This window comes from Nematolebias whitei, chromosome 16 (assembly GCF_014905685.2).
Source record: "Nematolebias whitei isolate Nwh7 chromosome 16, NemWhi1, whole genome shotgun sequence".
NCBI classification, from domain to species: domain Eukaryota; kingdom Metazoa; phylum Chordata; class Actinopteri; order Cyprinodontiformes; family Rivulidae; genus Nematolebias; species Nematolebias whitei.
In genome coordinates this window covers 5,288,646-5,300,424 of record NC_056513.1, presented here as the reverse complement: position 1 = coordinate 5,300,424, position 11,779 = coordinate 5,288,646, and the positions used below count along the sequence as shown (strand labels likewise).

Sequence of the window (11,779 nt, the reverse complement as noted above, 5' to 3'; positions counted from 1 at the left end):
TAGACAGACAGACAGACAGACAGACAGTCTTGGTTGGTAGATACAGTAGATAAACAGACAGAGACAGACAGACAGACATACTTGGTAGGTAGGTACAGTAGGTAGACAGAGAGACAGACATTTGTATATGTATATATAAATATATATTTGAATTAAAACTTGTTTTTGAACTTTAGGGTTCCTCTCCTGCAGAGATCGTTCAGGCTTGTCTAGGTCCCACAGCAACAGGTGATGTGTCTGGTGCCAAGTTTCACTCTGCTCTTCAAGAGATCTACGTCCAGAACGGGCTGGTAGACCGAGACTTTGTCGGCAGGTGGTGTACAAAACGAATTTAAAGAACATCTTAAAAGGCAATACCGGATTTACCGTTTACATGTAGAAAACTTCCCTCAGTGCTCCGCATCACTTCGACTCTGAAGCCTTCTTGGAGGGCCGCGGCCTCATCATGGAGGGCATGTTGGCGATTAAGGCTAACGTTCGAGAGGAGAACTTCAAGGCTGCCAGAGAAACACTGGGCAGAGTCCTTCATACGTTACAGGTGAGGAGGATGGAATAAGACAATCAAATGCAAAAATCCAAAGAAAAATAAGAGACAAATTGCCTTAGTTATAAAGAACAGTCAAGGAAATATACATTTTTGGCACATCTAATTTACATATTATTTTACACCATTTCTTCTATTTAGTTTTCATTTTATATGCTTTTTATATGATTTTCTATTGTTGTCTGTACCTCATCTATGTTATTTGTTTAAAACAGGTCTCTCTTGTAAATGAGACTAACGTGTAGAAATAAAAGTTGAATGAAAAAAAAATCTAAGATAAAACATTTGTTGTGCAACAACCAAATCAATAAGAAATCCAGTTGCTGTTTTAAAACTACTGGTATTTTCCATGTCCTAGATTCTTTGAAACATTCAATTCAGTTTATTTGTTCCAACTCTAAATATCTTGTATCTATTTTTAATATAGACCCTTTAGTGCTTTATAAACAGGGAATATGATTTAAAAACCTATCAAGTGACCTGAAGGAGTTGTGCAGATAATTGATGACACTCATTTTACATGTTCCCTTTCTTTATCAGGACTTCTACAGTCACAGTAACTGGGCGGAGCTGGGATACACAGAGCCATATATCAACCTCATACGACCAGACCTCCCTCTGGAAAATCTTGCAGGTCAGTGTGTCTGAACACTGGGAGGATGACGATGATCTGTGGGTTGGGTAAACGTGCAATAAATATGACGATATGTGTAATTCTATCTTGGATCATATCTGATCAATAAGAAGATTATTTTTACTTTTGCTCGGTAACTCTTAAATACAATCTGCATAACTAATTATTGTAAGGCATTTCTTTGTTCAACCAGGAGTTGATAGAAAAGAAAAACAAAATCATATCGAATTTGTCGTTCTTCCCGTGCAGATGTGAACACGCCCACCTGCAGTGACTGTGCCAGTGGAACATGCCCGAATCAGATCCTGCCCAACATCCTGAAGGAGAAGAAGCTCACATCAGGCTACATGGGAATCTTCTCTTCTGCAAAACCTCAAGGTTTAGCATCTCATACCTTTAATCCAACTGAAAAATCTCATTCATCAGAAAGACAAAATACGTAAAACATTTCACCACAAAGTATGCAGATACACACTGAATGAAATGCTATTCTCTGTACATTTAAAAGATGCTGTTCTCCAGGAATAATCTGTCTTCTATCAGGTTGGGAAGCAACCTCAGTAAACATTTACTTAATTTGTTATATGGCACATTTAGAATTTCCTGTTTAGCCATTTGTTTTGGTAGTCATGAGGGTCTCAAATAATAAATTACTGTATTTAAACTTTTTTCTTACATTTAGTCTAGTAGGCTTTAAATAGAGACTATTTAAATCGTTGTCCCAAAAATTATAAGCAAACTTACATTAATTTGTATCATACCATTTGCCTTTCAGAGAAAAAAGAAAAAATGTTAGACTTTAAGTTGAATTGATCACTTATTTTTCTTTTAATTTATTATATAACATTAACCCATTAGGACAAACTGAATGAATAATACAATTAACAATGATTTTTTTTTTTTATATATTGATGCATCATTTAACTTGTTAAAAATAATTTATTGTTTCAATACTATTTTACAAACCTGCATGTAACACTTATAAAATCATTATTTTATTGTACCAGACTGAAGTCTTGAGTAGATTAACGCTGTTTGATCATCCAGCCCCATTTGTCCTCCCCCTCTTGTTCTGTGGCAGGTAAGTGCAGCCATGGAGGTGCAGCTGATCTTACCAGCACCGCCGCTCCTCGAGGAGGCATCAGTAAAGACGAGCGTCGCTCAGACAACGTGGCCCATCATGAAGCTGCTGTAAAAACAGCCACAGCTGCCAGCCTCCAGCTGCTGGAGGACATCCGCTCAGCTGCAGGAGACCAGAACTTTCTAAGGTAACCGAGATGTTTAAAAAAAACATGACTTTATGCAACGCTGACAGGAAATATGTATGAAGTTGTAGTTTGTAAGGAAAAACAATGTATTTTTTCTCACAGGATGATGGGGATTGCTCGCTCATCTGTGGTGTGCTTTGTGATTGACACCACGGGCAGCATGTCAGACGACATCGAAGAAGCTAGATCAGTTGTATATGAAATCATTGACAGCAAAAAGGGAACACAGGACGAGCCATCCGAGTATATCCTGGTGCCTTTCAACGACCCAGGTATGAACGATTGTGCTTTAGAAGGAAACATTGCTGCTGGCAGTGCTTCATGTTATAGATGCTGCAATGGTTTTCCATTTTGTTCAAAATACTTTTGAGTCACAGGTTAGTATTGTTGCTTAGCTTCTTTTTGTGACCAATTGAAGATTTTGGACCAATGATCAGGACAACTGACCCTGGAAAAATGAAAACCGAAATCTCTAAGCTCAAAGCAAGTGGTGGTGGGGATATCCCAGAGATGTGCTTGTCAGGACTTCAGGTACTACAATGGGCTCTGACATTTTCATTCATAAAGACAAAACCTGGGCAGTATTTTTCTAAGATGGTAAATCTATGGTTCCTGACTCTGAAACTTTATTTTCCCAGCTGGCTCTTACTGGAGCCCCTTCCTCATCCCACATCTATGTTTTCACTGATGCTATAGCTAAAGACATCGCCTTGAAGGACACTATCGTCGCTCTCATCAGGAGCACCAAGTCAACGGTAAATATGAATTAGCAATTAATGATGATGTTCACCCAGCCTAACTGGTGAAAAAGTTGAGCTCGTTATGACTTTCGCATACATTTATCATCATAGGTGTCATTTTTCATGACTGGGCCCAGCAAAAGGCGTCGTCGTTCTGTTTTTTCTGCTTCCTTTGGAGACTACCGTGACTTAGCTTTGGCATCTGGAGGCCAGGCCATCCAGGTGTCCAAGGCCCAGTTGCCTCAAGCGACAGATGTTATCCTTGACACATCAACTTCTGCCCTGGTAAGTTTGTTTTTTGCTTACCCTGCAAAATGTCTTCTAACAGACTTTAGGTAAACAATCTTATTTAAAGACCTGAAACATTAATCACTTATTTACCTCTTTCCATCTTTCCATCAGGTGACTGTTCTTCAGAGAGCAAGAAATGCTGGAAAAGAAGAAACTTTCCCCTTCATGTTAGACGAATCACTAAAAAACATCACAATCTACATCACAGGAACATCCATAACTTTTACACTTACCAACCCTAAAGGTAACTCACCATTCCCAACTCAGTGTTTGTCATTTGTGTTAGAAATATAACATTGACTAACTGTGCATGTTAAATATTTACAGGTGTGAGCCAGAATCAGAATGAGGCCAATGGCAAACTGGGTACTATCCAGACAGTGGGCAATCTCAGGAGAATCCGTCTCAACTCTGACAGACAGTCAGGAACATGGCAGATCAACATCAAATCAACCCAGCCATATACACTTAAAGTCACAGGTAATCTTGTTTACTGGACAATTACACAACATAATAACACCAAGTGTATGTGAGAAATGTTTAATTTAAACATATATACGTCGTTGAAACTGTTTATTTCTAGCTACTTTGCAGTTCATTGAGTTCTTGGTGAGGATCTAACAGGAAGTGCTTTTGTTTGTAGGTCAGAGCACAATTACCTTCATTTATGACTTTGTGGAAAAGTTCACAGGACCCCACCCAGGTTATGCAGTACTCAGTGGACGTCCACAAGCAGGTACACTGCCTTTCATAAAAAGATTTAGTTTCCTTACTACACCCACAATACTAGTTGTACCAAAGAAACTTTTATTGCTATATGATCATGTCTCCTGAGAAAGCATCTAATTATATATTGTATGTGTAAACCAAAAATACATAAACATCACTTGATTATTGAGCATGCATCAGGATAAACATCACTTCTTTTTTCATTAAACACCAGGACAGCCTGCCACCCTGATGCTTTCAGTAATTGGCAGAAAAGGTCCATCTTCAATAACTGTTAAAGAAATTGGCTTAGTCATTGTGTCCGGCTCTCAGAACATAACCAATGGCACAATGACTACTATGGGAAATGGAGACACCCTGGTCACCGTTGATGCAGTTCCTGAGGGGGAGTTTGTGGTTGTTCTGAAAGGAACAGACAAAGTGTCAAACAGTGAATTTCAGAGGCAGTCAACCACCCAGATGTCCGTCTCCAAAGTGAACATTCAGGTCTGTTGTTTCGTCATAGGAGCACTGAAACCTTTAGGAGTATAGAAATGTTACTGGGATTGTTCACTCATTAGTTTTCCTTTTTCTTTTCAGGCGGTGGTGGACAGCAGTGTTGAGCCAGGAAAAAACCTTCAGCTCCCCTTTAGTGTGATGACGCAGGGAGCTGGTGGTACATACACCATCAATGCCAGAAATGACAGAAACTTTGCCATGACATACCCTAACAGGTGACGTAAAGCTACAAAATGATTATATAATCTCATTGTGTAGGGGGTGGCTTTTGCCTAGTGGTCATCTTTAAGTCAATAGGTTGAGGGTTTGATCCTTACCCTGGAGTAATTGCTAAAATGATAAACTATATTTATACACTGCATTGCTCATTTTTGTTTTCTGTTGCTTGGGGCTAAGCTACAACATGTTGCCTTACAATACAGTGTTAGTCAACACAGGAAGTACCTGCTAATGGTGGTACTGTATCACACTGGGCTGTAACTAGTTGGCAAAAGGCTTTCATAAGGAAGTCTCCAGAAGGTCTGACCACCTTCAGTGTGTTTCAACTTCCTTACATGAGTTGCTGAGGTACCTGACAATCGAGTTTTGAATGTGTTTAAAAATGTGTCTATTTTTGGCTCCTCAAAATTGTCCCAGACCTTTGGTGAATGTCTCACCCACCTGAATTTGTAGTGGACATTTTTTACCCATCACCAAAGCGCCAATGCTGTTTTTTGGACACGTGCATAAGCTCTCCCAACAAAAAAACAAATATCCAGGTCTAAAGATGACGCTTATGACAAATAATTAATGAAAAACTGGTCCAAATCTGATTACATTAATTTCAAAAGTGTACATTAGTAGTTTAAACCCTAAATGTGGGTACATACCAATGTGGAAAGAAAGCAAGCCAGTGTGAGTATGATGTGGGCAACAAAATAATGTGCATGGCCAAGAATACAGTTTTGCAAGTTGTGCACAAGAAGATGGGTCATAACTTTTTTTTAAACTGGACGTCCAAACGCTTGTCGCTGGGTCAAAAATATTCAGATTTCATTGAGACTGCAACGAAAAATGTCTTGATGCTCAATAATCCAGGTAGATGAATCCAACAAGTTGAGTCAGGGCCTCTGGATTAGAGTTGCATTCGGTCCCAAAAAATCCGACCTGACCCAGCCCCAGCCCGTAGCCATCACTTCCAAACCCCACCCGACCAGACAACTTAACAGTAATTACAGGTCCGAACCCGAAAAAGCCCCACTACATTTTTAATTAAGCTTTGACTGCTTATATAGTTATTAATGGTCGGCGGACACACACAGCTGAGTAAAGTGGGCAGAAGATCGGAGCTGAGGGGGTGTTTGTCCTTTCATGGTCGTTAAAGCGCATTAAATCCGTTTCTGCCTGCATTCTGCATTATTCAAACGCATACCCTGCTCTGACATGTCAGATATTTTGGGATCTCAGTTGTTTGGGTCATCGGCCGCGCTCATCCGCTGAGTGCAGCTGAAGCTTTTTGAAATTACACCACCACCTTCTAAAGGAAAGAACAAAGATGTCTCGTTTGTTTGAATGTCTTTCTTTACTTTAACTGAACTTTTTTTTAACCCCTTTCAATGCCGGTCAGTGCGTGGTCAAATGGCCACTTGCGGCAGGTGATGACTGTATGGCAAGCCATGTTGCCATATAATTGGATTGTCAATTGCACTCGTCTGCTGACGTAATAAAAAGCCTGACGCTGGCCCAGCCCGCACATTAAGCACATTATTATGACCCGGCCCTAATCCGAGTCGGGCCTGGCTGGGCTCCGAGTTTGGGTTAGAAATGACAACTCTACTCTGGATGGGTTTTCTTTATTGAAACGTTTCATCTTTTATCCAAAAGTCTTCTTCAGTCTGAGAAGCTGCAACAAACTCAGTTTTATAAACAGCACCTTCTCATAGTGGATCAACCATTTTGCTGCTGACAGCCAAAACTAGTTTTTCACATGCAAAAGGAGGACCATCAGCCTAAGGATTGATCATTAGTGCCCCAATGGCCACAAACATGGCCGTCATCAGCAAACTGGTTGATCCACTCCTCACACTGAAGAAGTCTTTTGGACAAAAGACAAAACATTTCAACAAAGAAAAATATGTCCAGAGGACCTGTAAGATGCAATGAAGAATGCATCTATTTTCTTGCAATTTTGAGTCACCAACTAGTCTCCAACAGTCACACTCATTTGCAAGTTCCCAAAGCATGTAGGTGTAATCCTAAACGTGTGGATTCTCTTCTCTTGACAGGCTCACATTGACAACTGGACAGTATGCTAATGCTACACTGGTTATTACGGCACCCGCCAACACCGTATCAGGCACCGATGTCACTCTGACTATTGAAGCCAAGTCGTCCACAGGTGCCGACTCAAACTACGTTGTTCTGAGGTTGTCTGTGGTCACCAAGGTAAGCAGTTGTTTATTTTCATGTAGTTGGGAACAATAAAATTATACACTACTGTTACTGTGACTTCCTAAGGAAGTTAGAGACTATACTGATTTCCTTGATACGTTTCCAAAATGTGCTGCTTAATGTTTCAAGTAGTATGTAAGGCATTTAAATGTAAACCTTTGGTATTTAAATGTAAAAAATGTAACAGGGCCCTTAAAATGTTTAGTTCCATCATGTACAGTAGACCATTTCTTAACCAAGACCGTGGGAAATAGGGGTAAGGTGCTGTAGCTCCCCCTAATGGAGGCCAGTGGAATGAATAAAAACATTTTCATTAATGTTTAAATTCCAGTAGTTTTATTATTATTAAACTTTGTAAATATGGTATAAACTCAACACACGTTGGCATATTAGCATTATTATGTAATGATTGTAATTTTATCGTGTTTGTCCAAAATACATACATTATGTTTTTAATATGCAGATTTAGAACAGACAACATGCACTACCTGTGTGCATTTCACCAAATATATTTGCCATGACATTCTGAATATGTCTGGTAAAAGTGCTTTAATCTGCTAACCACATTTTGATGTCCATCAAGCAAACAGTTAAGTTTCACTATATGTTTGCCTGAAATACTTAAGGATTTGACGTAAAAGTATATATTTTTTACAAGCTAAAACTTTTCTAAGGGATTTGGACAATTCTGTAAAGTGTTGAGAAATAATCTTAGACCCATTAGTCGAGTTTTTTGGTATAAATTTTTTAGAAAATGTTGAACAAAATCGAAGCTGAAGCCATTGTGTTGTCAAAGTACAAGTAAAACAGTTTTAGTAATGCTTACCGAGTATTTTGTTTGTTGTGAAATCCAGATTAAAATACTAAATTTATCAAATAAAGTAAGTTTTGAAGATACTTCTTGATCAGTGTAGTAGTAATAGGGCAGATCCCAGTTTGGGTTTCTGAAATTGTGCTGATCACCTTCTTAAAAAACACGAACAAGGAAAATAAATATAAGAATTTTAAAATTTCCCTACAATAAAGGAGCTAATGGAGTAATCAGCTATTAAAATCAAATGTTTGTAATGTATCAAGGGGGCCTGAAAGTGGTCGTGCATTCTCAGAACAAAGGATGACGGAGGGCCAAATGTGTGGAATCAGGCAAAACTGAAAGCTGATGGTTGAGATTATCCAAAGATTATGATCTACTTGTTCAAATGCACATAATCAGATTTGGAGAACATAATACTAAAGGGCCACTGAGAACTGGTGATGATAGTATCAAAGCACTTTGAAAATCACTTTGTTTTCACTTTGTTTTATTAATTACAAAGACAGAAAATCTTCCCTGTTGTACCTAACCACATACAAATTGTTTACATGAATCATTCTGATCTAATCGCCATTTAAAAAAAAAATAATACCGGTACTCTCACAAATCCCTTTCTTGTCCTTTTATCCAGATCACAGATTTTTATCAGCCGCAGTGTGAAGTGTATGGAGTACTGGCAGATGACTGCCCTAAAGATTTGTCCCAGTGTGGACCCTTCCACTGGGAGCTCTCGGCTAACCTGACAGATGGAAATGGCACCGGGATAGAGAGCATTGCTCTACGTCAGGGCAACGGGACCCTGACGCACTCCTCACTGCAGGCTCCCATCATCCAAGCTCAATACAACGCCTCCTGCTGCTCACAGATTGTTGAGTTTATAGCTGTGGATAAAGTTGGAAATGTGGGCAAATGCTATCATTCAATTGCTCCTACAGGAGGGTCTCCGGTTCTAAGCCTGTCACTGCCGCTGTGGTTCTGCCTGCTGCTCTCAGCCTTCACAGGAAGGCCTTGAAGTCTGGTTATAGTAAATAAGTCTAGTCTTTGTCTCCATGTGAAACTAACTGAAGTACTTTAAGGTGAGCAGTGTTATAGGTTTCTCTTTAAATAAAATGTGTAACTTTAATTATGCTTCTTGTTCATTTTGTATTGCTGTAAAAAGCATGAAGGAAAAATGACAGAGAAAATGGATAATGCTTTAGTTTGTTTCTAATAAACTGATAACTGATCAGCTTGTATGTTCTTTGTTAGGTGCGTGACAATCAGGTAAAAATTAGATTGAAGTAGTGACCGATTCCCATAAAAACACACTTAGTTATACTTTGCATATTATTTAGACTAATGAATATGTAAAGTTAGTGTTGCAACATATTTATATACAACAAACATTTACTTGAGTGCCCTAATAATATAAATACACAAGTTGGTGTTATCACTTCAGCCACTGGTCTTTCAGACTAGCATGCAAATAATTGCGTCCTGTGAAAAAGTGTTTTTGGAAATCTCTTGCAAGTATTTTGAAAGGATATTTACAATACATGTGGCTTGTGTTCATACATAATCTACATGTATTAATAAAGGTTGAACTGAATTTTAATTCCTTAAATAAAACTACACACACTGTTTACGGGGGTCCCTCGCTACTTTGCGGTTTAACTTTCGCAGACTCGCTCTTTTGCGGTTTTTCAAAGATTGGACATGACACACAATTTGCTGATTGATGGATGAGTTGCACGAACAGCAAGGATTGTTTATTTAAAATTAATTCTTTTAAATGATTTAGCACTGCTGCACCTGCGTGCAGCCCACAGGTGCGGGGAGAACCTCCCTCCTGCAGCATGTCATGATCTACACTCTCTGCCACCTGCCAGCGATTGCAGTGGAGAAGTGGGCATGGCAGAGAGCGGCAGATGGCAGAGATCATAACATGCTGTGCTCTTTTAGAGCGTCTAGAAACATTGTTAAGAATATTGCAAGAGTGTGGAAATGGTTTCAAACACCTTAATATACAGGTGCTGGTCATAAAATTAGAATATCATGAAAAAGTTTATTTATTTCGATAATTCCATTCAAAAAGTGAAACTTAAATATTATATTCATTCATTACACTGACTGATATATTTCAATTTTTTATTTATTTTAATGTTGATGATTATAATCGACAACTAATGAAAACCCCAAAATCAGTATTTCAGTATCAGTTTTGTTGTGTGTTTCCTTGACTGATGAAGCCTTCCGGATCGAAGGCGAAACGTTTCAGCACAAAAAAAGAAACCGTCCAGATGACCTGGCTGAAAATTGCTGGATTGTATACCTGGATTATTGAGCATGGACTTTTTTGTACATGGTAGAGGTTCACAATGTTAGAAAAAGTTTTCTGTATTATTTTGGAAAAATTATATAAATTGTGATAAACCAACATTACTTTCTTTCTCTTATTGAAACCAGATCTCTTTTCTCTCCCATCAACAGTAGTACATTAGAATTATCAAAAATATTAATATATCATATATAACATACCATATATAACATCACATAAAAGATCTGAAACTCTCAACCTTGACCTCTCTAAGTGGCTTTAAACATCTGTTAAGCTCCTGGCACAAACCAATGCAGACATGTTCCGGTTTTTAGTTTTTTTACATCGCCTTTTTTTCTTCTTTCTTTCTTTTCCCTGCTTTTCCTTTTGTTTGCCATTTTGTTTTATAAAAAAAAAAAAAGAAGAAAGAAAATTAAATTTGTATGACTTTGTGACTGTCTATTGTTGTCATCGTTATTCACTGCTGTCATCACTCTGTTAAGAAATCAGGTCTCTCTTGTAAATGAGTCCCCGAAGCTCAATGGGATTAACCTGTCTAAATAAAGGTTGAATGAATATGAAGCATGAATGCACAATATAGAAAAAGTTCTGATTCATTGCATGCCTTAGCTGAGCTCATAGAAAACATTTTAATAGAATGTGCAGCCTTAGTTCTAACTTCACAAATGACACTTCTTTCTGAAGTTGCAATGGTAACTTTCTTGTGCCAGTGCATGCTCTAAATGCGGTTAAGGTGGTTATGTACCTTAAAAAAATAATAAAAAAGTTAAATCCTTACATACAGTTTCTTTTTATACGTAATATTTTTTGTCTATTTTGGGGTGTAACCCTGAGTACCGGTACATAATTTTGTTCTAATTCATGTACCACATGTGAATGACAAAGGAACTTGAATGCATTTGGCCTTTCTGCAATGGAAAACCCAAAGTTTTGTTGTCGAGGGTAATTTCACTCAAGAATTCATAAACTTACACCCGTTACCAATCCTGACACTGACACATAAACTAAAACCTAGTGTTGTAGTACTCAAGACTGGCCTTGGTCTTGAGACCGGTCTCAAGACCACTTTTTGATGGTCTTGGTCTTATCTCGGACTAGACCACATTTGGTCTCGCATGCAGTTCTGTACCAACAGAACAATACAAACAACAGAACGTAATATTGCAACCATGGGTGACAGTAAGCCAGTAATACATAAGATTCTGCGCTGGTACGCAGTACCTGTAAGAGAGGGGAACGGCTCAACTGTAAAGCCTCATTCAGAACCAGTCATGGCTGCACTTTGGGTCAGATTAGATTCACTACAAATTAATAACTTAATAGCTTTTTTTCTCATTTCAAATAGTTTCTGAATTTTTCGTGCTATGCTGGAGCCTCAATTCTGAACCGCAGCCAAGTTTCATTCAACCTTTATTCAGACAGGTTAATCCCAAGTTAGTTAGTTGCAAGTTAGTTTTACGTTGGACATTCAAGCTCCGTGGCTTCAGCGGTGCGTTCCTCTCATTCGATCTGAA

General features: G+C 38.5%; 1 protein-coding gene across 1 annotated transcript in view; it reads left to right on the top strand.

Moving 5' to 3' along the window:
• The window catches only part of LOC119422678 (von Willebrand factor A domain-containing protein 7), a 10,920-nt gene extending 1,960 nt beyond the window's left edge, over positions 1-8,960 (top strand). The window contains exons 3-18 of the mRNA XM_037690065.1: positions 177-313; positions 394-538; positions 1,085-1,178; positions 1,428-1,556; positions 2,260-2,446; positions 2,549-2,718; positions 2,865-2,977; positions 3,085-3,201; positions 3,298-3,471; positions 3,589-3,721; positions 3,805-3,957; positions 4,121-4,213; positions 4,421-4,692; positions 4,786-4,919; positions 6,969-7,128; positions 8,580-8,960. Of these exons, the coding sequence (XP_037545993.1) occupies positions 177-313; positions 394-538; positions 1,085-1,178; positions 1,428-1,556; positions 2,260-2,446; positions 2,549-2,718; positions 2,865-2,977; positions 3,085-3,201; positions 3,298-3,471; positions 3,589-3,721; positions 3,805-3,957; positions 4,121-4,213; positions 4,421-4,692; positions 4,786-4,919; positions 6,969-7,128; positions 8,580-8,960 (2,592 nt within the window). The remainder of the gene's footprint in view (positions 1-176; positions 314-393; positions 539-1,084; positions 1,179-1,427; positions 1,557-2,259; positions 2,447-2,548; positions 2,719-2,864; positions 2,978-3,084; positions 3,202-3,297; positions 3,472-3,588; positions 3,722-3,804; positions 3,958-4,120; positions 4,214-4,420; positions 4,693-4,785; positions 4,920-6,968; positions 7,129-8,579) is intronic.
• The last annotated feature ends 2,819 nt before the right edge of the window (positions 8,961-11,779 follow it).